Raw genomic sequence first — 20,107 nt, forward strand, 5'->3', positions numbered from 1 at the left:
TGGGACCCAGAACCCCTGGCCTTCTGACTGTTCCTTAAACAAGACCCTCCAGCTCTTGGCTGGGCATGGCATGTTCACCATCTATCCCTCATACTTGGAAAATCCATCTGTGTCTAGTCTTCACTGGCTTCCTTCAGGTCCCAGCCCAACATCTGATCCAGGAAGTCTTTCCTAATCTTCCTTAGTTAATGCTAGTGCTTGTCCCCTTTTTGGATGATCCCCAATTTATCCTGTCTGTATCCTGGTTGAAAATAATTGTATGTTGCCTCCCCTATTAGACCAGGAAGGGTCTGTATTTTGCTGATTGGGGAAGGGAATAAGAGCTGCTGCAGCATCTATGTGCCCCCTGATAGATATTAGCTACTTTTAACCTCAAGACAACCTTGAGAGGAGAATACCATTTTACCTTAGAGGAAACTGAGAAAGACAGAAGTTAAATGATTTGCCCAGGGACACAGCTGAATTTGTACACAGGTTTGAGGCTGGATTTGAGCTTGAGTCTTCCTGACTTCACACCCTGCAATTTTGTGTGTGTTATACCCCTTAGCCACTCCTCCATCATTCAGCACCTGGCACTGGAGATAAAAAGACAACAAGGCCATCCCCTGTCGCCAAGGGCATCTGTTCTTTTTTAAAAAAATTCTATTTACTCCTTTGTTATGTGTTAAGTTCTGAGCTGTCTCCCTCCCTTTCCCATTCTGCACTAGAGAAGGCTGCTGTTTGGTCAAAGAGCTATGTATATGGAAAGTGATAACCGTGCATGTTTTTGGTCATTCATCAGTTCTTTCTGTGGAGGTGGACATATTTACAACACGGCTCTGCTTGTTCCTCCCTGCATCAGTTCATATAAGTCTTTCCAGGATTGTCTAAAGTCAATCTATTCATCATTTCTTATACCACAACTTGTTTAGTCATTCCCCAGTTGATGACCACCCCCTCAATTTCTAGATTTTGCCACAACAAAAAGTGTGTTTTTATATGTATGTATGTATGTATGTATGTATGCATATGTATGTGTGTCTATGTATAGGTTTGAGATATCTTAGAATTGTTTTAATTTGTATTTCTCAAATCAATGATTTAGAGCATTTTTTCATATGACAATATATAGCTTTGATTTCTTCTGAAAATGACCCGTTTATATTCTTTGACCCTTTATCGTTTGAGGAATGAGTCATTCTTATAAATTTGACAAAGTTCTCTATTTTAGATGAGACTCTCCAAGAAACTTTCTATAAAATCCTCCCCCCACCCCCACCCAATTTTCTTCTTTCCTTCTACTCGTAGCCACATTGGTTTTATTTGTTCAAAACCTTTTTAAAATAATCAGGATTATCCATTTTACGCCACACAATGCTCTTATTCTTGGTTTATTCATAAATTCTTTTCCTATCTATAAATCTGATAGTAGTATGTTCTTTGTTCTTCCCTTTATGTAGCCATTCTGACCTATCTTGGTAGTAAATGGCGTAAAATATTGGTCTTTACCTAGTTTCTACCAAACTGCTTTCTACTTTTCCCAGCAATTTTTACCAAATAGTGAATTCTTTATCCCACAAACTTGAATCATTACATTTGTCAGACACAGGGGTACGATAATCATTGACTACTATGTGTACTCGATTCCACTGATCAACATTTCTATTTCTTAACTAGTACCAGATAGTATTGACAATTAATACAGTTTTAACATCTGGTAGTGCTGAACCTTCTCTTTCCTTTAAAAGAAATAATTCCACTGATAACCTTCACCTTTTGTTCTTCCAGATGAATTTTGTTACTATTTTTTTCTAGCTCAAAATACTTTTTTTTGATCATTTAATTGGGGTGGCACTGAATAGATTAATTTTGGTAGAATTTTACAATATTGGCTCCCGCCTATCCGTGAACAATGACTATTTCTTCAGTTTTAAAAATCTGACCTTTTTTGTATAAAACATGTTCTGGCAGGGTTATGCTCCCAGGTATTTTATGCTGCCTATGGTGATTTTTAAATGGGTCTCTCTTACTGTCTCTTCTTACAGGGCTTTGTTGGTGATTGCTATATAGAAATGGTGATGATTTATGTAGGTTTATTTTATATCCTGCTACTTTGCTAAAGTTATTGATAGTTTCAGCTAACTTCTTTTCCAAGAATACCTCATGTTTGCAAACAGAGATAGTTTAATTACCTCTTTGCCCATTTGGATTCCTTCAGTTTCTTTCTCAGATTGCTGCTGTTAGCATTTCTAATATAGTATTGAATAATACTGGTGATAACGGGCCTGCTTGCATCACTTCTGACCTTATGTAAAATGCTAGACTTGCAGATGGTTTTCTAAGAGCTTGTATTCTAGAGGAGTGGGGAGGAGGCAGGAGTGACCTTTAGGGATTTTCCCTCACTCCGGGGCTGGAGGGAGAGCCTTCTTTGCCTTCTTCTGCCTCAGCACTCAGAGCTTCAACCTCCACACTCTCTTTCTGCCCAGTGGCTGGGTATATGTGACCTCCTCAGTCTTGCTCTTGAGGGTCATTGGCTCCTGTCAAGGCACAGCTCAGGTGCTGTCCCCCATCTGAATCCTCTCCCCCCTTAGTGTTTGATGAGCCGGTGCTCATCTATTCACTGTTGTACTGCTCTGGAGAATGGAAGCTCTTTGGCCTGTTCCACCACTTGGAGTAGGCACTTAATACCTGTTTGTTCTCTTTTGAGGGCTTTAAAATTAAATGACATACAGTGCCTTGTAGGTTTTCTTTTCCTTTAAATTAAAGCAGTGATTTTCATGGACAAGGGATGCCCCTGCTGAGGAAGCTCCTCTGCCAGTACTGCCAGTCTAAGGCCATTGACTTTGGAACTTAGCTATAGAATTGCTTGAGAGTCCTTTAAGAGGACTTGCCCAGAGTCACACAGCCGGTGTATCAGAGGTATCTGGGTTGGCCTGCTCCTTATCTATTCCTCTACTTGCCTCTGTTTACAGCAGTTACCTCATGGTAAGATATGAATTTGTTAGAGCTTGCTCCTACAGATTCACTTGACCTATGAGAGATGATTTTGGGAGGTGGGGAGAGGGGCAAGCTTATTGGATTTACCAGTACTTTGTCTATTTTATCTGTTTTTCCAAAATACCAGCTTCTAGTCTTAATTTATTAATTCAATAGTTCTTTTACTTTTGATTTTATTAATTTCTCTGATTTTTAGTATTTCTAATTTAGTTTTCATCTGGGGATTTTTAATTTGTTCACTTTCTAGTTTTTTAAGTTGCATGCCCAATTCATTAACCTCTGCCCTCCCTAATCTGTTAATATATGCACTCAGTGATATAAATTTTCCCCTTAGAACTGCTTTGGCTGCATCCCATAGGTTTTGGTAAGAAGTCTCATCATTGTCATCGTCTTCAATGAAATTATTAATTGTTTCTATGATTTGTTCTTTAACTTATTTTGCAGAATCATATTATTTAATTTCCAATTGGTTTTTGGTTTGCCTCTCCATGTATCCTTGCTAATAACTATTTTTATTGCATTATGATCTAATAAGGTTGCATTTATTATTTCTGCTTTTTTGTATTTGGGGCAAGCTTATTGGAAGGGAGCTGGGCCAGGGCTTGGCCTTTGCTTTTTCTTGGCCCTCTGAGTGTAGCCACATTGGGAAGGGACACCTCTGACCTGGGTAGGAGGGACTGAGGAAGAGGAATGTTTCTTTTCCCAAGTCATGGTCTGCCTAGGCCATCTTCTGCCTGTTTTCCTCCCTTATCTTCCAGACCCCCTGTGGAAGCTGTTTGTCCCATCTGCCTGCCTTAGCCTTTCCCTCATGGCCTTTGGTTCCACAAGCTCATTTTCTGGTAATGAGGGAGATGACCTGCTGTCTTCTCTTGCCCATTTCCCTGTTTTGCTTGTTTATGCAAGGAGATGGATAGACCCGGCTGGTTCCCTCAGCTTTGGGAGGGAAGGGGAACCAACTCAGCAAGCATAACATGATAGTGCCCCAGTCATTGTAGCCCCCACGGGGCTTCTTGGATAGTTCAGTAGCTGTGGAGGAGGGAGTAAGGGGCCATCCATGCTGGAGGGCACTGGACAATAAGTGGGATGCTCAAAAATGGGGTGGGGGGGCACCATGAAGATGGCAGGTGAGGAAAAAGTGTCCAGTGACCCTGGCTGAGTCCCAGGATGCATCACTGAGGAGATAATTTGTGATTCCTGGAAAGTCTCCTGGTTGTACCCAAAAGAAAGATGGCATGGCAGCCTGCCCTGCACAGAATGGTGGTGCTGCTGGCCTTGGGGGTGCCTCACATTTCGGCAGGACTGTCGTTGCGTGCATTTGAGCTGATCCAAGTACTGTCTGCAGAGTTTCTGATCAGTGGGCTGCTGGCCAGCTCGCTAGTGTACATGATGAGCCTCTGGCCTTTACCCTGTTGTGGTCCATATTTTTATCAGTGGTTTGGGGAATATGAATTTTTTCAAAGGACTGGATTGTGGCTCCTGCAAAACTGGAATCGGGAATGAACACGTTGAGTTCAAAGGCCGGGCTTACAAAGGCTGCGACTCCGAACGACTACACAGTGGGCTCAGTCCAACAGCGGGAAATGAATGAGGGTAGAGGAGGACATTTGCACTTAGATTTTCCCATTACTCTCTTGTTCTTTTCTTCATTTCTGAATGAAAGAGCTCCCTCTTTCCTTTCCGATCCAGAGAGCCTTCTGTGGGCAGGAGCTTAAAAGAAGGAAAGAAAGCTGTCACTCAATCAAAGCAACCCAAGTCTGGTAGTGTATGGCTCGGAGGACAAAAGAAGCTTGTGCAAGAGCATCTTTTTAGGAAAAGAAGTAAATGTCCTGTTAACAGAGGAGGACGTTGAGACTTCAGATTTGCCTGTGGGATCCTACATAGTGGCTGAGGTGGGATTTGAATCTAGCTCTTCTTGGCTCCAAGTTAAGCCATTGGTATGAATGATTGAATGAATGAAAGAATATTCATTGAAAAAAAGAAAGAGAAGTCAAGTGATTATCATGTTCCAAGCACAGTACTAAGCGCTACGGGTCCAAATACAAAAGCAGAGACAGGCTCTGCCCTGGTATATCGATGAACCTTTATCAGGAGAGATTTGATCATGGCTTCCTGAACTGGAAGGCTGAGGGGAAAGGATGGAGGTCCTGAAGGCTTCTCAGCTGGCTTGAGAGATAAGAAGTCCACTTCCTTCTGAGTTAAAGTGTAACATCTGCCAAAAAGTGGGGATGCAGCATCTGAGCTGCTCTGCCCTGTACTCCAGCCTAGAAATCCTCAGGGCCGGGCAACCTGGGCTTGATTTCCCTTGAATGTCATGGCCCATTGCCCAATTCCTCTGCTCTGGTCACACCCTCATGTCCCAGCGGTGGCCACATCTTGCCAACATCGTAGCAGATCTGTTGACCCTTCACACAGCTGCCATCTTAGTTGGGGCCTTCCTCATCCTCACCCCAATTATTGAAGCAGCCCCCCCTCATTCATCTGCTGGCTTCAGTCCCCCCCAGATACCGTCTTCCTCATATCTGACCAAACGAGGGCCCTGCTGCCACTCCATGGTCAAGCAGAAACTTGTCAAGGCCCAGCCTGAGCTCCCTGGACAGCGCTCCCTCCTACAATCTGTGGCCTGCCCATTTGGCATTCTTTCTCCTCCAAAAGGGCTCTCTGGCACCCTCCTTTGGCTCTGCAGTGACTGTCCCCATGCCTGGAATGCCCTCCCTCTTTACCCCTCCCTTGTAGAATCTCTTTTGTCTTTCAAAATTCTGTTTAAGCAACATGAAGCCTTTCCCTAACTGCTAGGGCCCTTCTTCCCAAACCCCTGCTTGTGGAACCTCTTCCTTTCTAACTGGGTAGTTACTGCATTTAAACCACATGTAGTTGTCTGGCTACTTGTTTTCCCCAGAGTAGACCGCCAAATACCAGCGAGCCCCATCGGACATCTTTCAGTCTTAGCATCTGTGTGCCCGGGCCTAGCTAGGTGCTTCCTAAAATCTGGGGCATTGAGCCCGCCCGGCCCCCTTCATCCTTGGCTCTTCTGGTAGATGAGAAGTTTCTGGAGGGCAGCTCAGTATCTTCCACGCAGGATGGACCGACCCACTGGTGTTTCTGCTTCGGCTCCCCCCTGCCTTGTGTTAGGGGGAGGTGAGCAGCCTGCCCCGAGTCAGGCTTGATGATGGGGCAGAGATGGGAAAGACTCCTCTTTTGGTGAGGAGCTGCAGTGACTTTGATGGCCCGAAGAAGATGGAGCAGGTCATGCATTTGTGACTAAGGCCCCCCTCAAACCTGAATGGACCAGGGCCGGGCCAGCCACGCTCACACAGGAGGGCACAGGGAGAGGCCGTGCGCCGCCTCACTCCGACAATAAAATGACGTTAGACCCCGAATGTGTGCATGTGATCTCCTCAGGCAAGGGGAACCCCCTCCCTCCATCGGTGACGTGGGACCCGAGGCCTGGGGTGCGTGGGGGCGGGGAGGGGGTCAGCCCCTTTGGGAGCTCAAAAGTGCTGGGGCTGGCTTTTGACCCATTGTTTTCCCTCCTAGCCTTGGAGGGCAGAGAGGAGTCCAAGTGGACGCTCTGACCTCAATTCTTGGTCTTTTTCTCATTAGTGATCTTCAGGCATTCAGCGGAGAAGGAACTGGGCCTGGCAGCAAAGATGGACAAGGAAGAAAAGAAGACGATTAACGAAGGTCAAGAGGATGAAATGGTGAGTCCTGCTTGGTGTTCTCATAAAGACCGAAGCCTTGGAGAGGAAGCTGATAGCTGGGGCTGGGGTGGGGGTCTCGGGGGCAGATCATAGATTTGGAGGAGACCCCCAACCCCCACTTTTTACTGAAAGTGAGCGAGTGAAGTCCTGAGGCTGCAGGGGAGGGGAGCCATAATCCCATAATGCCTTTCTGTGGCCAAAGCTGGACTGAATATGTGAGGGCTGTCACAGAAAAATGGGGGAAACCCCGGGAACAGCAGCAATCCTCATCACTCTTCAAGGGGGAAACCTGTGCCACAAGGCTGTACAGGCTGTTAGGAATAAAAAGGGCTTATTAACAAAACAGGAGAGGGAGAGAGAGGTATGGCTATCGTTTCCTTAAGGAAAGATTAACCCGGTTAGGGTCATTCTCCATTTGGCTGGCTAAGGCCCATGTATCCTTCCCCTCCAAACCCTCACCTTCCATCTTGGAGTCAATACTGTGTATTGGCTCCTAGGTGGAAGAGTGGTAAGAGTGGGCCATGGAGGTCAAGTGACTGGCCCAGGGTCACATAGCTGGGAAGTGTCTGAGGCTACATTTGAACCCAGGACCTCCCGTCTCTAGGCCTGGCTCTCCATCCACTGAGCTACCCAGCTGCCCCCTAAGGCCCATGTATTCTTAGCACAGCAGCAGCAGCAGCCCTGCTATCTTAGCTCTATTCCAGAAGTCCAGAGTGAGTGAGAGTCTCGACTTTCCCCAGTCCACTCCCTTTTACGCCTCATGTCTGTGGGCCAACTGCTGGCCCCTCCTCCTTTGCCAGGGCCGGGCTGCCCAGGGGACTTTCTCTCTGCCTTGTTGTCCCCCGCCTTAATCGCTGGCTTTCCTACTGACCCCCGGGGGCACCAGAGCTTAGATTCTGTCCTCGTGATCAAGGTTCCTTCACATAAGACACCCTGTGAGCTGCGAAGGATGGCCAGACTCAGGTTCATTTTCCGTAGCCTGAGCCCTGAGAGTGGGCCTTTCCGACACTGGCCCAGCACAGCGGTCAGGAACTGCTTTCACTGCCCCGACACTCCCCCCCTCATCCCCTCTGCACACAATCAGCCCCGAAAGGAATCTGGAGCTCTACAGCCTTCTGACAAAGAGACTTAGACCCAGAACTAGGATTGTAGGGGAGGAAGCCTCCAGCCGCTTCGCTTTGGACTGGGCTTTTTTACCTTCTTCCCCCCATTACCAGACGAGGGGCCACTTCAGAGCCACTTGTCTTTCCACTGGATTTTTGGTGGAATGTTGAGAGTGGGCTTGGCTCTGTGTCCTGTGGCTCTGGGCTATATCTTAGCAGAGTTGTTAGATCCCTCTTAGGACATGCTGTATGCTTTCTCTCTTCAACTGGAGAATTTCACAGTTGCGAACTTAACCCAGAAAAAAGTGCCTTTTATTTTCAGTTTAATCGTTGTTATTGGGTTGTTTTCCAACTCTTTGTGACCTCATTGGGTCATTTCCTTCTCAAGCTCATTTTACAGATGAGGAAACTGAGGCAGACAAGGTGAAGTGACTTGCCAAGGGTCACTCAGCTACTAAGTAAGACTGGATTTGAACTCAGGTCTTTCTGCCTCCAAGTCAAGCTTTCTATCCACTGTGCTCCCGAGCTGGTTAATAGGAGCTAGCATTTAAAGTTCATAAAGCGCTTTCCAATTATGACTTTATAAGAGGGACCTACTGTTATCATTCCCATTTTTCAGATGAGGAAACTGAGGCAAACAAGGGTTGGTGACTTACCCAGGTTCACACAGCCATAATAAGGCAGTATTTGACCTGAAGTTTTCTTGATGCCAGGTCCAGCCTCACTCCAGCCTCCCTTGGGTGTCCACAAAGGGACCTTACGTGCAGCTTCTAAGCTTAGGGATGAGGGTGCTTCCCTGACCCAGTCATGCCAGTGGGGAGCACTTGTACAGAGTCTGACCAGACAGTGGAAGAAGAGGCAGGATTGTCTTGGAAACGGAATCACTGGTTATTTCTTAGGCAGAGATGCTTTTCTTTTTGTAGAACAAGCATAGCCTGTTGTCATCCTGGCCTCCTTTCTATGCCTCATTCATTTCTTAGGTGGCGATTGGTTCAGGGAAAAATACTTGTAATGCTGAAGCTTCTAGCCATGGGTCCCCAAAGCCATCGAAACCTGATCCATTCCCCCCAGGTTGTCCCGTGCTAACTTTGGGATCCCGTAGTGTGCCAGAGCGTGACGTGGGAGAGGGAGGAGAGGAGGGCAGGCCCACAGGATGAGACCTTTTGTTGCGGGTCCTCTAAAAGGAGGCTACTTCGGAACACTTCAGGTGGCCCTCTCCCAGGGGGAAATTGGCCGTTTTCCACTTGCTCCGTTCTTGCCTTTGTGGGAGCTCCGAACCCCGTCCCTGGAGTGCACCTGCTCCCCACTGCCTTGGAGGTGCAGCCATCAGCCGTTAAGGGGTGCTTGCTCTCTCCTTAGTTGGCCTCGTAGCAGATTTGGGCACAGGCTGTGTCCGTCCCCCAGTAGAGTCGGCTTGTGGAGGGTGAGGAGCTGTTGGATTCTGGCCTTTGCGTCCTTGGAGACTTCGTAGGTAGTGAGTGCCTTCTGAAGCTTTGTCTGGGCTTAGTGCTCTGGCATTGCTATTAAACCCTCTCTGCTGCCAATTTTTCTAATCCCCGGTTTGTAGGTGATCCACAGGAAGGGCTGCCGCTAAGCCAGGTGAATGCAAGCTTAACTCCAACTTTGTCAGAAGCCCAAAGAAGAAAGAGAGCTTTAGGCCAGGGCAGCGGCCCCTCCGCCATGTTCAGACAGTCCTGTAAGGAAGCAGAATAGAGAGGTGGGCCCATCGGAGGGATAGAGGGCCGAAGGGGAGGCCACTTGTTTTGTGGACACTGTAGTGTTCCCAAAGCTCGCTTCCTGATGACTCTGGACAAATAGAGAGATTACACCAAAGACTGGTCTGTGGCGTCTGTTATGGGCCCACTGTGGGATTAGTAAGTATTCCAGGGAAACAGAGAACAAGATTTGTTTGGAATCTTGTTGACCTGCAGATTTCTCGGGCTAAAAAATGAGATTCTTCGCCTAAAGTACCTGAAGGCAGTGGTTGATCATTGTTTCTCTGTGCAGGAGATTTATGGCTACAATCTGAGTCGTTGGAAGCTGCTCGTAGTTGCTCTTGGGGTGATCTGTACTGGTGGCTTCCTCCTCCTCCTCCTTTACTGGATGCCCGAATGGCGAGTGAAAGCCACCTGCCTCCGAGTGGCCCTCAGAGACTGCGAAGTGGTGCTGCTAAGGACGACGGTAAGTGCCTGGAAGCCACTGGCTCCCCAAGTTGAGTTCCTGCTCTCATTCTCAGCTTCTCGCCGAGGCCCTCGTTGCCCCAGGCCTCACCAACTGGAATAGTTTTGCCAATTGTCCACCTGCTTCCAGTAGGTTTCCTTTTTGGGGCTGTGAAAGCACCATATCAAGGTATAGCTCTGACAGAAGACCAGTCTAGTCTCTCTTCCCCAAAACCGAGTGCTTCCAGAAGCTCCAGGCCCTCCAGGGCTCCTCCATGTGCTTTCTAGGCAAGCTGGCCTGCAGCTGTTTTCTTCTTCTGGACCCAGAATTTCAGGGTCTCTTCGTCTTCTGCTTCTAGCATCTCGTCTTCTTCAGGAACCAGGCCTGGTGTGACAGGAGTCCTTCCTTTCTGGTTGCCAGCATTTCCTGGGGTACCTGGCGTATCTCCCAGGCCTCAGCTTCTCAAAGGCAGCAGAGCCCAGGCCTTTGTATAGAATGATTCCTTGGGGAGGATTCACTGAATCAAATCTTTGTTTTTGTGTTTCCTCTTCATGGTACCACGTCATTGAGTGTTTCACGTAGAAGAGCCACCTGTCCATCTGGCCATGATTGACAAGGCCGCCCAAGGCTGGGCTTCATTCTGTCTGATTGGGACGCTCTTCCTTGGCTTTGTTTTTCTTATTAAAGATGAGAAACACCCTCCCTTGGGATTGGGAAGGGTCATTTACACATTGAAAAATTAAGGAATTAATTGTCTTTATTGGCACGAGATTGGATTCCAGGAGACCTCCATAGCAGCAGGGCTCCGAAGGCTTAGGCCTTGCTTTGGCTTAGAAGGTGTTAGACGTGCATTCAGAGCCCTCCTGCCCTGAGCTTCAGGCTGCCGAGGTAAAGACAGCTTGGACTTCAAGCCTGTGCTAGTGGAGGAGGGCTTCATGCCACCAGGGGAGCCGCAGGTCCTGCTGCAGTTCCCACCTTGACCTCTTGTCAGCCCCAGTTCCCTTGGGAGGACTAAAGGGAAACCAAGAAAGTGCTGGGCAAACCTTACTGTGCCACATAAATGCTGGCAATGCTGCTTCTCATCACCACTCATGTACAGTCCCTGAGGGAGCCGGAACTAGATTTGAAGATACTTTACTGCTTTCACATTTTGGGGACTTGGTTCCAGGGAAAAGAATGGGAGAAAATACTGACTGACCTGGGACTGAATGGGGAGCAGGAAGCAATGTTTTCACTGCCAGTAAATCTAATTTGGGCTGATGCCGAACAGAGGTGTATTTGACTTAACAGGCAAATAGCACCTCTATCTGAGCCTTTCCTGATTCTGCCACTGCCAGTGGGGATCCCAGCTAATTGTTGTTCATTTGTGTCTGGCTCTTTGTGACCCCAAGGACCCTCGCATGCCAGGCCCGTCTGTTCAGGCTCATGTTCATTGCTTCCCTGGCTCTTCTCTGGGAAGAGTCCTCTCTTCCCCTTCTCCTTTGGACTCCCCTCTTGCCCAACAGCAGGGTCTTTTCCAACAAGTTCTGTCTTCTCATCATTTGGCTTCAGCTTTGGTATTTGACCTTCCAATGAATTGATTTCTTTAAGTACTGATGGCTTTGCGGCCCTGCAGTTTGAGTGTCAGTTCTGTGATGCTCGGTTGTGCAGAAAACCTCCTTCTCCCTCCTTTCTGCCTCTGGCATTCTCTCTTCAGTGGAGTAGATCCTCTCTTTTGCTTTCCTTCTTTTTCTTTAGCTCTGTCAGGCAGGGAGCTGGAGGGAGCCTTTTGGCTTTCTTGCTCTCCTTTTTCTTTGGGAGGTGTTTTGTTGCTGCCTCTGCTCACAACGATCCCTTACATCTCTTCCTCACGTCCACTTCGTTTTCCCAAGGGATCTTATTTAGGCCATGTCTATACGGTCTGATTTCCTTCCCTACTTTCTTCAATTTAAGCCTGGATTTCTCCTCAAGAAGCTCGTGATCTGAGCCACAGTTGAGCTCCAGGCCTTACAGAGGCTTGACCATCTAGAGCTTCTCCCCCCTCCTCCTTGTAAAGGAGATAATGGCTTCTGCCCCACTGGTGGTGTCGGTGGATAGAGTCACCTCTTGGGGGGGTTTGCTCTGGCCAGAGAGTACCTTGACCCAACTCTCAGAGCTTGACCACTCTGCTCTCTGTCTTTTGGCCATCTCTCAGCAGATACTCACAGCCCGTCAGCTCCGTGATTGAGAGCAGAGATGCCTCAGAGCGGTCGCTTAGTAAGCGTTTGTTGACTGATTATCGTATGAATGCTAGAATGAACAATTTTGTTTTTCTCTTTTTTCCAAGGATGAATTCAGGATATGGTTTTGTGCAAAAGTTCGCTTTCTTTCTCTAGAAAACCACTCATTTTCAAGCCCTAAAACAGGAATTAATAAAATGTCCAATGGCCACGCGGCTTATTTCCCTGAGGACCTGCCTGAAGAGGACCAGCGGGACTGGCCCCATCCCCGAGAGGTACTGACTGCTGTCCCCTGGGGTTCTGGCCTCCTCCACCACCTGCCTCCCTTCCTAGGGATTCTGGTCCATTGACATGTTAAAGGCCAGCCTGTTTGGTGCTTCCTGTTTTGCAGATCCGCTATTTCACGCACCACAGCGTGAGGTACTTCTGGAATGACTCCCTCCAGAATTTCGATGTGTTAAAGTAAGTGGCGTTTTTTCCTTTGCCTTGAGATCAGATCACATCTTGTGTATTTTATGAGGTGAAAAGCAGGCTCTCTATACTTCTGGCCCAAAGTGGAGGAACTGCCATTGCCTTCTCGTCCTTATAAAAAACCCTTCTGGGACAGCATTCTGGAAATGGGGTCTGACCAGAGACTGTAGGAGTAGTGCATCAGGAGAGCGCAGGGCACGGTGCTGCCATGTGGGGCTGCCTGGGCTCTTAGAGGTCCCTGACCATAAAGGCCTTGGTAAAGAGTTGGGGGTGCTGTGTGTGCATCCACCATACCTGGATCCATATGGAGTCCTCCAGAGGTAAGTAAGATAGTGATGCTAGTGAGTCTAACGCACGAAGAAGGGAATGAACCGTGATGGTAAATCCTACCTGCCCTTACTTGAACTGTGTTGCAGAGTCCCGTAGAGATCGCCCTGTCTGGGACTTGTTCCTGGGATGTATGTTTGGGGAATGAATTTTCAGAGAATTGTCTAAGGATTCCGGCTTAGAATCGTATCCTCAGACTTTTCAATACAGCTTCAAGGAATCTCGATGTTTTTGATTTCGACTAAATGGAAAATTCTGTCTTCCTTTAGGGGTCTGGATGAAGGTGTTTCTTGTACTTCCATTTATGAAAAGCATAGCTCTGGGCTGGGGGAGAAAACACATGCCTACAGGTACAGAAACTCACAGCCCCCTTCCTCCCTCCTGCCCCTTCAGCCTTAAGTCAAAGCTAAACTGCAGTAAGCTGCAGTTTTGATTACACTTTGGTACTATTGACAAATTGACAAATGCCCTTTGAAGCGTCTTCACTGAACTCGACAAATTCATGACCCCTGTATGCGACTTCTGTCGAATACCGTATTTTAGAGTGAACCAGAAATGTTTTTCAAACAAAAAACCTAGAGTTAAATTTTCTGTACAAACCAAAGTGTGGCATTTGACTCCTTTAGAACTAATTTACTCTAAGGGGATGTTTTATTTTTTCCTGCAGATTGGGAAACTGAGGCAAGTCTATGAAGCCTCTGTCCGCAGAACGATCTTCCTGTCTCCTTTCTCTGAGTTCTCAGTTCTAGTCCATGTGACGTTTCTTGATTATGCAGATATATTTGTGTAGTCTTAACCCAAAGTAGTCTGTTTCATTGGCTTTGGAGATTCTGGCAAGTCTAGCTCTTGCCATTTTGTCAGGGAATGACAGAGAGCAACCTGGTTCTGTGGATGCTGGTCTCATCCCAGCACCTGAGGTTTGTGCATGGTCCAAATGTGTGGCTCAGGTTCCCAGCTCTGAAAGCGAGGCAGGCAGGCAGGCAGGCTGTCCAGAAGGCCAGAGTTGGCCCTAACACCTCAGCTTCTCCCCTCTGTCATGCAGAAAACTGATGTACGGAATGAATGAGATCGCTGTCAAAGTGCCTTCTGTCCTTAAACTTCTGGTTAAGGAGGTAAGGCCACATGCTGGGGTGGGGGGGCAGGCTTATCCACCCCCTGACCCTGGAGGTTCCTTGGGGGAGGGATGTGTGACTCCTTTGCTACCTGTCTCATCCTCATTGCTTGTGATGCTTAGATGCACCTGTATGATTCATGGGAATTCTAGTGCTTTGCTTTGTCCCTCTAGTGGACTTTTGAAGCTCCATCTTATTTCTCTAAATCAGTGATTCCCAAAGTGGGTGCTGCAGCGATCCAGGGAGGTGGTGATGGCCACACGTGCATTTATCTCTTTTATTAATTGCTATTAAAATTTAAAATTTCCAGGGGGCTAAGGAATATTTTGTCTGGAAAGGGGGCGGGAGGCCAAGAAAGTTTGGGAACCGCTGTCTAAACCTTTTATTTCTTCCGTCACCTGGCATTGATCTCTATAGGGAGCACTTGATGGTTCTCAAACTAAATGGGGTGGTTTGGATTTAAATTTAGATCACATTCTCAGTTTTTAAAATTATTATTTTGTTTTCTCCCCTTTTACATGTAAAAACAATTTTTTAACATTCATTTTTTTGAAGTTTTGAGTTCCAAATTCTCTCCCTCCTTCTGCCTCTCTCCCTCCCCCCAGAAGGTCAACAGTTTGATAGAGTAAATCGCCTACACTTCAAATGATATTTCAGCTTAAAAGAGTTGATAGTCTATATACATTTTCTCTCTGTCTCCTGGGAAATAGTGATTGCATTTTCAGAAGCAAGCATTTTGATAACTTCAGGTTTTTAGCCACAGTAGAAAACTAGAAGATGACTTAATTCTTTTATCTTTTGTTTATTAAGAGCAATTCTTGTAAAATTCTGTATTCTCTTATAATGTAGGCCATTTAGAGCCTGAAACTGTTTTGGAGGGGAACAGTAAACGTGCTCCCCATCCCGACTCCAACATTAGGAGGAGAACCATAGAACCAGGTTGGTTCAGGATTGTCCACAATAGTTTTAGCTTCATTGGATGGTCTGTGGCTTAGTTGTCAGAAATCCTAGGAAGTACACTTTACTCTGACAGAGAAGGCCTAAGGATTAGGTTCAAGCCGTGCATCAGAAGTAGCTTCGTCCAAGGGGGAGGAGACTCAGACTTTTCTTTGGCTGTAGATTTAGTTTGGGGGTTTTTTCTTGTTTTAAACAGGCTTTCTGTCCCATTTCCCATAAATGAGTTCCAGGAAGCTCTGCTGTTCCAACCTTAGCTGGTGGTTGTCATTTCTAAGAACGTCAGATACCCGGGTGACTCGGCCTCCTGGAGGGGCCGGAGGCAGGTTTCAGGCAGCAGCCTTAGGGGGGTTGTGGAAGGGCTTTCGGTCATCTCGGGAGGTCATAGAGTGACTACCTATTGTAGGCCGGATTGGAGAACAAGGATCTGCTGTTTCTGCACTGCCCACCAGTGATACCCACTCAGGGCACACAACCTTTCTTCTTTGCTTCAGCCTGGCTCGAAGCTTTTGTAATAGGAGACCTCAGAAATGGGAGCTCCTGATATTTCGAATTCATTAACTACTAGGGAACATTGTAGTTTGAGCTCGCTTTCCCTGGTCTATTCTGGTGAAAAATCCAAGGCTGAACTACGTGATTTCTGTGGTCCCTTTCAGCTGTAGCTTTACTTCAGTCTATGGAGAATTAGAATCTGGAGCTTTTAAAGAATCCCCCAGAGACGGAAGGGTTCGACTAAACGGTGGTCAGAAGTGTGTCTGGGGCAGAGAGCCCACAATGGTTCGTTAGCTTCAGCTCAGCTCAGGCTTGGTGTCTGGTCAGCCACATCAGAAAACCCAAGGCCAGTCAGCCTCTTGCTCTGACCACCATGCTCTGGGTGGCTCGAGGGCAGACCAGACCCCGCCGTCCCTGTGGGCGTGCTGTGCCTTTGGGTGGCCTCGTAGTCCTCTGATTGACTTATTGGGAGACCACGAGTGCCCCGAAGAATGGCATTGAGAGAGAAGCTCAGTAGAGAAGTGGGTGAGGTGGCCAGCTCGGAGCAGCCGACTGGCCCCCGGGCAGTCCCGGAAGGAGCCGGGCCTTGGCATTGGAGCCTAGCTCCATCCTGGCTCCTGCGCCGATGGCTTCTGTGACTTTCAGTGGTGTCTCCCTGTGTCAGAGGGATCAGTTAAAAAGGAGCCGAGGGGCAGCCGGGTAGTTCAGTGGATTGAGAGTTAGGCCTGGAGACGGGAGGTCCTGGGTTCAAATGTGACCTCAGACACTTCCCAGCTGTGTGACGCTGGGCAAGTCACTTGACCCCCATTGCCCACCCTGTCCACTCTTCTGCCTTGGAGCCAATACACAGTATTGACTCCAAGACGGAAGGTCAGAGTTTAAAAAAAAAAAGGAGCCGAGACAAGGGCTTCCAGTGGTACAAAGTGGGGGCCGTGGAAGTGGAAGCTGGCTATTAGAGGTGCATTTGGCCGCCCCAGTTTGCCTTGTTCCAGGCGTCTCTGATCCCTTCCCGCAAAGGGCCCTTGTCGGGGCAGGGCCTCACGGCTCCTTCTCTGAGCCCGCGGACACCGAGTAGTGCAAACCGAGCATGCTGGGAAGCAGCCTTTCTGGTGTCCCCGGGGGCTCCCCGCCGGGGGCCTTCTCCGGGGAGCGAGCCAGCTCTCCCGCGGCCCGGCCCCACGCGCCTTTTGTTCCTCAGGTCCTCAACCCCTTCTACGTGTTCCAGCTGTTCAGCGTGGTCCTGTGGAGCACCGACGAGTACTACTACTACGCCCTGGCCATCGTCGTCATGTCCGTGATCTCCATCGTGAGCTCCTTGTACACCATCAGGAAGGTGAGCTGCGGGACGGGCGGAGCCTCACTCATCCTCCAGGGCTTCCCCATTCCAGGCTGCTCTTACAGTGCTGGCCCCCGAGTTTCCCTTTACATTCTCCCAAATCATGGCTGGGTGGCTCCGTGAATCAAGATCCGGGACGTCCTGGGTTCAAATCTGGATTCAGACACATCCTCGCCATGTACGCTAGGGCGCTCACTTCATCCCCCTTGCCTGGCCCTTCACGGAGCTTCTGCCTTGGAACCACTGTTATACCTTTTGATTTAAGTTGGAAGAAAAGGGTTTAAAAAAAAGGTTTCATTTTTAATTTTTTCAGGCATACGTAGAAACAGCTTTTGACATTTAAAAATTCAGATTCCTGGCAGTAAACAGCCTGATAGAGCTCGGACCCCTTTCCCCAAGGAATAGCTATTTCCCCATTGCTCGTGGCATGAGAGCAGGCACGGCCCCCTCCCCGCCCAGGAGAAGGTCTCGGGGACAACGGCTGCCCGGCTCTGCGGTTCAGAAGGTGCGGCCTGGGAAAGCCCTAATGTGGCCCCCAGAGGAGCCTGTGTCTGGAGGCGCCGGCACCCCTTAACACACACACACACACACACACACACACACACACACACACACACCCAGCCCTTTCCGTTTATTTGGCTGAATCTCGAGTTTGATGGCGTTTGTCTGCACGACTTTGTCTCAGACTGTCACTTCTGAAGGTTGTGTGTGTGCGTGCGTGTGTGTGTGCGTGCACGGCTGGGTGTGCCGGAGCAGGGGGGCAGGAGGCCTGCTTCGCGGCGGGGCTGGGGGCAGCTGCCCTCCCCTGCCTGGAGCTTCACCCTCCGGCGTCTGACGCCCGTCCCGGCTTCCTTGCAGCAATACATCATGCTCCACGACATGGTGGCCGCCCACAGCACGGTGAGGGTTTCTGTCTGCAGACCTGGCAGAGGTAGGTGCTGCGCACGACGCGCCTAGAGCTTGGGAGGACCCCCATTCCGGCCTGCCTCTTCCCCGAGGGCGGCCACCGTGGCCGGACGTCCCCTGGGGCCGCGCTGCGGGGCTCCCGTCCCAGGCCTTGCCCTGTCCTGTTCTCTGCGGGGATCAGGTGGGCCCTTCCATGAGCCTTGTGGCACTACCCAGGCTTCCCGGGAAGGCATCCCTCCTAGACAGACGGTCTTCAGGGCTGCCTCACCCAGAGGCCAAGATGGGGCCTTGCAGTGCCGGATGATGGGGCATGGCTGCGGCAGGCGCGGGGGCAGCACCTCCCCTCTTCGTGGGGCACGACGGGGCTTTGGCCCTTTTGGCTTCCTTCTTTCCTTCCGTCTGTCCAGAACAGCACGGTCGGGGCTCCTGGGGAGAGAGATTGTTGAGGGCTGTGAGGTTCCTCCATGTAAAGCAACCCTAAAAGCTCTCTTTGGTCCTTTCAGAAACAGAAGAGATCTTTTCCACAGACCTCGTCCCCGGAGATATCATGGTCATCCCCCTGAACGGGACGGTCATGCCGTGCGACGCCGTCCTCATCAGTGGCACCTGCATTGTGAACGAGAGCATGCTGACAGGTGGCCTTGGAGTGGGGTTAAGAGGGGATCCTCGGGAAAGGGGAGAGAACAGGGCCGCGGTGGGGGAGCCGGGCCTTGGGAGAGGCTCTGCACGCTCTCCTCTGTGAAGAGAGAGCTCCAGGGGGCCTCGGCCTCCTTTCTCAAACGGGGCCCGCGCAGCCTCCTCCGGATAAAGTGCAGCCCTTCAAGGGCTCCGGCAGAGCGGGTGCTCGTCCCCATTCGAGAAAGAAGTGGAGACCCCACGGGGCCTCCCTCCACCACGGGGCCTCCCTCCGTCACAGACCCTTCTGCCCACCCACTTTGATAGGTCTTCGCCCCGGTCCTGGCACGCCGAGGCCCCCGGCCACAGCTTTGCATTCGCTCGACTTGCTCGGCCGAAGCCAGGACTTCTCGGGCGGCCAGCGTATACGTGGAATAAAGCCAGCCCTCACTGTGGTTCCACAATCACAAGTCTTTGTTTGGGTGGAGCCCAATTAAATGAATCTGGAACCCTCCGAGGCTTACTTCAAAACAACATTTAGAGGGCAGCTTGGTGGCTTAGTACAGAGAGAGGAGAGCCAGGCCTGGAGAGAGGAGGTCCTGGGTTCAGAACTGGCTTCAGACCCGTGGGCAAGTCACTTAGCCCCATTGCCTGGCCTGCTCCTTTTATACCTTCGAACCAAGGCCGAGGACGGATTCTCAGACAGACAGACAGAGGGGCCGAGGACGGATTCTCAGACAGACAGACAGACAGAGGGGCCGAGGACGGATTCTCAGACAGACAGACAGACAGAGGGGCCGAGGACGGATTCTCAGACAGACGGGCACGGTCTTAAGAGCTTCCTCTCTTGAGGATTGATTTTGAGACGTTAACGCCTCGTGTGCCGAGCATTAAACTTCCCGTTCTAGGTGAAAGCGTCCCTGTAACGAAGACCAATTTGCCAAACCCTTCCATGGACGTGAAAGGAAAGGAAGACGAGATGTACAGCCCAGAAGTCCACAAGCGGCACACCTTGTTTTGTGGCACCACCGTCATCCAGACACGCTTCTACACGGGCGAACTCGTGAAGGCCGTCGTGGTCAGGACAGGTAGACGGCCAGCAGAGCTTTCCCCACGGCGTGGATTCGAGGAGTCGGGAGCCGTGTGGGGACAGCCCAGTGCACGGTTCCCTTTTCTTCCCTTTAGCCGATCTGGGCTTCGTTTGGGGTTACGACTGTTCCCTGGTGTGAACCTGCTGGACTTGTTCCTAACAAGGAACAGCTAAAAAACTTTTGGGCTGTGATTTTTGTCCTTTAAATTCTAGATAGAAAATGCCAGTGAAAGGGTTGTGGGAGGGAATAGAATCATTGAAATGAAGCTGTGTCAGCAAATCTATTGGAGAGAGTGTGTGTACGCTACATGCACACACACACGTGGGGATAGAGTGCTGGGCCTGGACACAGCGAGATTCATTTTCCTGATCCCATGTCTAGCCTCAGACACTAGTTGGGGGACCCTGGACCAGTCACTTCACCCAATTGGCCTCACTTTCCTCATCTATCAAATGAGCTAGAGAAGGAAATGGCAGACGTAGCTGTATGACCCTGGGCAGGTCACTTCCCTCCTCCGTTTCCTCATCTGTCCCATGAGCTGGAGAAGGAAATGTTCACCCTCTCCACTGGGTCTCAGAGAGTTGGACATGACTGAAGCAGGCCTCTGTCTGTTCCTTTGGGCTGCCCCCTGGCTCGGTGTGGGCTCGCTCTGCCTCGGGCGCTGGCTA

General features: G+C 49.5%; 1 protein-coding gene across 1 annotated transcript in view; it reads left to right on the top strand.

The window, feature by feature from the left end:
• ATP13A3 (ATPase 13A3) overlaps positions 1 to 20,107 on the top strand; it is a 68,694-nt gene that overhangs the window by 26,978 nt on the left and 21,609 nt on the right. Inside the window, exons 2-11 of the mRNA XM_044670877.1 lie at positions 6,577 to 6,674; positions 9,785 to 9,958; positions 12,243 to 12,410; positions 12,527 to 12,597; positions 13,203 to 13,283; positions 13,976 to 14,045; positions 16,690 to 16,824; positions 17,686 to 17,758; positions 18,237 to 18,368; positions 19,257 to 19,436. Coding sequence (XP_044526812.1) covers positions 6,624 to 6,674; positions 9,785 to 9,958; positions 12,243 to 12,410; positions 12,527 to 12,597; positions 13,203 to 13,283; positions 13,976 to 14,045; positions 16,690 to 16,824; positions 17,686 to 17,758; positions 18,237 to 18,368; positions 19,257 to 19,436 — 1,135 coding nt within the window. The 5' untranslated portion in view covers positions 6,577 to 6,623. The remainder of the gene's footprint in view (positions 1 to 6,576; positions 6,675 to 9,784; positions 9,959 to 12,242; positions 12,411 to 12,526; positions 12,598 to 13,202; positions 13,284 to 13,975; positions 14,046 to 16,689; positions 16,825 to 17,685; positions 17,759 to 18,236; positions 18,369 to 19,256; positions 19,437 to 20,107) is intronic.

This window comes from Gracilinanus agilis, chromosome 3 (genome assembly GCF_016433145.1).
Source record: "Gracilinanus agilis isolate LMUSP501 chromosome 3, AgileGrace, whole genome shotgun sequence".
Classification (NCBI taxonomy): Eukaryota; Metazoa; Chordata; class Mammalia; order Didelphimorphia; family Didelphidae; genus Gracilinanus; species Gracilinanus agilis.